Consider the following 6,058-nt stretch of genomic DNA (forward strand, 5'->3'; position numbering starts at 1 on the left):
CGTCCTCTCGGGCTGTCTTTTTCTGTGGTGGCTTCTCGATTATTGAAGAAAGGCTGGGCATGGACAGCTGCCTTTTCTTGTTATTGTCCTTTCTTTGCTGTGGTAATTTTTTAGGAGTGACCAAAGATGACTGTGGTTTTTTGGTCAGACTCGGAGTTGTTTGGGTCATTGAGGCTGACATGTCTGGTGATTTATTGTATGTGTGTGCGTGTGTGTGTGCGTGCGTGTGTGTGCGTGTGTGTGTCCGTGTGTGTGTTCGCGCGCGCGCGCGCGTGTGTGTGTGTGTGTGTGTGTGTGTGTGTGAAAGTATGTGAACCGCTTATAACTTTTGAACGGCTCCACCTATTGGTAGATTTTGAGAAATCTTAAAAAAACTGAGAAATAAAATTTTTTCAAACGTGGTTTTTTCTTGAATAACTTTTAAACGGCTCCACCTATCGATTCAAGAAACTAATCAGTTCTAGACAATAAAAATCACGTCGATTGCCACAAAGCTGGTCGAAAACGGTTAATTCGTTCGAGAGATATCGTGAACGAAAGAAAACCGAAAAAAGTGTTTGTTTGAAATTACTCCGAAATTTTTGGTTCTATTAATTAAAACCTGAAAATTCTTCATGGGGCTGATGAAACTGTGTCGAATGCCGTTAACCGCGTGGAAATCGGTTAATCCATTCAAAAGTTATTGCGGTTTGAAAATTCCAAAAGTAGTGTTCTATGAAACTCCTATCAGGCTTTTGAGCTCGAAGAGCTCAAATGCATAGAAATACTACCTATTTGAGCTCAGCGAGCTAAAAATATCACATAAATTATATTTTGAGCTCAAAAATCTCAAAAACGTCATAAGTACAATTTTAAGCGCCCAGGTATGGAATTAGTGGGAAGTTGCAGGGATGGCCTTTAGGGTGAACCGTTTTACTAATTGTTTTAATTTATTTCTTCGAAATTGATATTATTCGATGCGATTTCAATTGGTATTGTTGTGGCCAAAGCATCATAATAACTAAAATATGCTATTTATCTAAATATTTTGTAAAAATATCATCTATTGTCGTTTCTGAATTTGTAGTTGGTGTGTTTGGATTATTTTACATCAATTATTGATGTATTGGCATCTAAAGTTCGAATATTTATCTACTAAACGAATACATCAACCAACAGCATGTATTTTTCCTTGATCTCCCTTACTCTCTCTCAATCTTTCTCACTAGCTCTCTCCCACCTCTCGCTCTATGGCACTGTGTGTGATGCGACGTTCGCTCTATCTCACTCTCTCTCTCTCTTGATCTTTTTCTCGCTTGCTCCCTACTATCGCTCCATGGCTATGTAATTCATGCTCAGTTCGCCCTTCCTTACTCTCTCTCAATCGGTCTTAATCGCTTTCTTCCTCATTTTCGACAAAAACGCTGCACATCTTGGTGACGCGTATATTATTATTATTGCGTTTCATCCGTAAAAGATTTACACTCATGCGCCTAAAGAAGTTTTACATCAAAAATTTTAAACTAAAGTTTCAAACCTATTGTTGAATATTTACACATCATTGACTTTATCTAAGTTCCCTAGAGTCGACTCATATTTCGAAATGAATGACGGCTTTTGAGTAATAAATTTTCTAAATTGAACATTCAATTTTTCTTAGATCCGTATCAAGACTTCTTATCTTTTTTCATTCAAACAAAAAATTTATTGTAAGACTCATAGTTTTTTCTGCAACAAATGTTCACAAAAACATTTCTTAAATCGACTTAGTCGACTTTTACTTAATCATACAACTAAATTTTTAAATATAATAATGATTGTTTCAGTTCTTCCATATCTTCAAGAGATAGTGCGATACCAACGACTCCTCTATCAACTCAAAATTTAGCTCAACCTGCACCATCAGTAGCAGAATTGAGCAACAATACAGTTGGTTCTCATAACACTACTACACAGAAATCAAAGCCGAACATAACTTGCGAAGCTAGTTCTAATTTACGTGACATTGATAATGAAGAGAATGCTCCAACGTCCGATGCCAGAGTAGAAGATAATGAAACATTAATGTTGCGACGAAAACGATTACAAAAATTCTCTGTATCATTAACAACTCCTTAGTGTATTTGCGTGTATATTTAAGAATAAAAATAAATGATACATTGAACTCTGAAAAAATAATCAAAATTCCAATTTAAATTAGTGCCTTAAATTACACATAAAAAATTTGATCACTGCATCACGATTGTACTGTAGCTCCACATGTAATTGGATGATATATCATAGAGCAAGATGACGTCAAGTGGACTACTTATTTTTCACTTGATCATGAAAATTAAGTCTATGTACTTTTTTTTTTACTCAAGTAATTATGGAACATTAACCTGCTAAAAGGTTTATTTTTGTTTTCGTTTTAATAACAAATTTATTTACAATGACAGTTTTGAGTGCGTTGAATTAAAAAGTAGATTTAAAATCAATTTTGCTGATAAATTAATGAAATTTCCACGATTAATCGTCAAATATCTATATTTTGTTAAAATATCATAAGCTTAATATTATTGATTCGTTTTTCTACTGTTAACTAACTTTTAAGGTTGTTGGGATGTGAATGCATGTAAAGATCAAAAGCTAATGTTTCGATATATCATGATTTGCTATCACTTACGTCTAAATTAATTTTTTGGAATAGATCTAACAAAGGGCTATAGTTCAATAAATTATTAAAAAATTGAAATTTCACGTATAGCCTATAGAGAATAATTGCGAGATGTACGTATATCGATTTCTGTAATTACCTCTTATAAAGATTAAAAAGACCATTCGACCGCTGAAATGGAAAAAGATTTCATAATGAATAAAAAAAAACTTCAACATCGTATACAAAAAGAAAAAAAAAATTAGGAAAACGGTACACCTTAAAGGCCATCCCTGCAACTTCCCACCAACTCCGTACCTAAGCTCTCAACATTTCACTTATTTTGTTTTTGAGCTCTTCAAAAATATAATTGCTCTGTTATTTTGAGGTCTCCGAGCTCAAAGAGATAGCTGTTCTATGCTTTTAAGCTTTCCGACTTTTGAGGTCAAAAGTCTGATAGAAGTTTGTAACGTAGATTTTTCTTACACGGTAGATCTTCATGGCACTCCATAATTCACTACGTTACACTTCGTCCATCTCAGCCATCTCTCGATCCTCCAGGAACCCCGACAGGCTCCAGCCGACTTTTGTTTCACCGGTATCGGCAACCGGGATACGATAACTTAATTTTTATGTCCCCAGAAGACCAAGAACATCCTCGACGGTAACGGAATACCTCGGTGTCGCTCAGTTATGCTGGTTATGGAGAGAGGGTCGTGATTCGGTCTCTCGTAGGAAGTAATTTCTTTACAAAACAGGACGATATCTAGAACACTAATCGGTACTCTTGAACTAACACTCAACATTCTTAATCGGAAAAAAATAAACTAAATCGATATCTAAAATATCGTGGAAGCAGTCCCAAAACGAACACGAAACAAAAACAATGGCTCGGGCCATTTGTATACGGTTATAGCAAGCGTAAGGCACGCCAGCTTCGATACGAGAGACTCACTCAACTCTCCAACACGATGCTCACTCTACGACAGCTCGCAACCGACTCTCTTTACGGTACACATCTAACGCTGCCTAGCAGCGACGGCACGTCCGTCCTCTACGAGGACCTCCACAAGACTCCTCTTTTAAATCCAATTCTAAGCCGGACTTCCACACAAAACAATCCTTACTCAGTCACTACTCCAGCCAGACTGCCTCTCACCGTACCCCTACTACATTCATACCACCTGCTACATGCGCTCAACTCACTTTCACGCTACTCCCAGACATACAAACTCCACACTCATTCCCCACTCACACAACTAGTGTCCCAGACCTACCAGTGATTCCGCTCCCCTGGGAGCCTTGACAGCACTCGCGACTACTCTCGAGCATCCAGCAATCAAGGCCTGTCAACCGTAAGCTACCGCATGAGCCTGCCAAACTTCCGTACTTCGGGGCGACGACATTTCAGTCGCTCTTTCACGATAATCACCTCGCTCCAAGAGGCTGAAACTAGGTTCAGTCGTCGGTAACTGACTGGGAGACACGTTGCATCCGTCACTTTTCCGCAGTGCAGCTCGACATCCTCGAGACAACTAACTTACTCACATACACTCACGATAGTCTTCAATACTACGACATTACCGTACTCACACAACATAAACTCACAATATTACTCAAATACACTACTACTGTAACGCTACATAAAATGTAACAAGTTTCATAGAACACTATTTTTTGAATTTTCAAACTGCAATAACTTTTGAATGAATCAACCGATTTTCTCGCGGTTTACGGTATTCAACGCAGATTATAAGGAGTGCCCTCACCAAGGTCTGTGACCTCCTGAGGAAGACTCCGCGTAACACTTGGCTCCAAAACGGTGCCACCAAGAGTAAACAAAGATGTTTAGAACTCATCTTCTTGGTGTTGAGTTCCTTACTAAGCTAGCTCGACGAGGGCGTGGGAAAATCGCTTTCCTAGTCACAAGAAATTATATTGAGAGTGAGAGAGGTGAACTGCAGGGATAAGAGATAGGCTTCGATTAACAACTGGTTTATTCACCCGACACAAACAACGAGTACACTTTACAATTGATCTAAATAATGAAAATATTTCACAATAAAATAATGACTCAACATCCCCAAGACTCGATATCAAAATTCACTGACTCTATAATTATAATTCAGTTATTTAATAAATATAAATCTCACTTAGAAAAGAACGTACTTGACTATATGCCTGCTGACTGCTGGGTGACAAACTCGACGGTGAATGGACGCAGGTACAGAATTTCTGTAGTTGGGGTTGACAGAATCCACGAAGTAGGACAGCACTAGCCTCCTGGCCTCCTTGCCAACCAGAGAACGCCTCACAGACCATTCCAACAGGACCTGGCCTGGGTCTTCCTGTTTCCAATTTAGGATGGACTCCAGTCCACCCGCTCAACCATTGTCGACGCGTCCCAGGTGTTGTGCATAGTGGCAGCGATGTCTTCGAGTCAACTGACTCATTTGGCTGCCGACGACGGAAGAGCGCGAGTCCACTTATGCTCTCTTCGAAGTACTTTCCTACCACCTCCACTCGGTCCCAAACTGTATCTCGTGCGCTAAAACATAGTTTGCCGAAGCAACACAATACGGCTAGATAACTTGTCCACATACACATTTACCTTGCCGACCATCGAGTGCACTGGTTGACAAGTCCGAGTATGACGTAAATTAAACTAGGAACCTCTGGTTACACCCCCCCCCCCTCCTTCAAACTCGTACCTCGAGGTTGTCCTAACCAGTGAACTCGTTGCTCATCTAGGGCTATCAATATCAAACAAAATAATATACTCCAACCACCTCAGCTCCCTGCAGCTGAACAAACTGTTAGTAAAGATTATCACTAAAAGCAGGTCTTAGACCTGATCTTGAAAAGTCAAGACTTTAGCTCGTTTACAGGTAAGCTGACGCTACACGGAGAGAATTTGATGGTAAATACTACTATCCGAGTATTGTAAAAACAGGCTTCCTAATATGAATGATTGCAAGAACTATCCAGATTGTTAACTGTACCACCCAGATAGTTATATTTACCATTTGAATAATAATGACTACCATCTGGCTGGTAACTTAAAGATGGTTAACTTAATCATAATATACTTTAACCGCTAAAATTATGTTGACTATAAATTCTAAGATCATGATGATAATTATTACCATCGCAGCTAGTAAAATGATTAGTCACATAGTGACTACCATGACTTATTATTATTATTATTTATTTATTTAAAGTCGCATCAACCTCTAGGGTCCTTAGCGACTGCTATTAGTACATGATTTTGAATTCATTAATCTTTTTAACTTTACAAACATATACATTTTATAGTAGGTTATTGTATTCAATCGGATTGGATAGCTTGTATTCTTCAAATAATTGCATTGCATTAAATGAGTGTTTACCCGTATGAAAAAACAATATATGGTTAAAATATATGGGAAAATATATTGGTGCAAC

The 6,058-nt window shown here is 38.3% G+C and overlaps 1 protein-coding gene across 1 annotated transcript in view; it reads left to right on the top strand.

Annotated features, from left to right (window-relative positions):
• Positions 1-2,164, top strand: part of LOC123263005 (E3 ubiquitin-protein ligase synoviolin A) — a 233,649-nt gene extending 231,485 nt beyond the window's left edge. The window contains exon 8 of the mRNA XM_044725521.1: positions 1,806-2,164. Coding sequence (XP_044581456.1) covers positions 1,806-2,097 — 292 coding nt within the window. The 3' untranslated portion in view covers positions 2,098-2,164. The remainder of the gene's footprint in view (positions 1-1,805) is intronic.
• The last annotated feature ends 3,894 nt before the right edge of the window (positions 2,165-6,058 follow it).

The sequence above is a fragment of the Cotesia glomerata genome, linkage group LG1, assembly GCF_020080835.1.
Source record: "Cotesia glomerata isolate CgM1 linkage group LG1, MPM_Cglom_v2.3, whole genome shotgun sequence".
NCBI classification, from domain to species: domain Eukaryota; kingdom Metazoa; phylum Arthropoda; class Insecta; order Hymenoptera; family Braconidae; genus Cotesia; species Cotesia glomerata.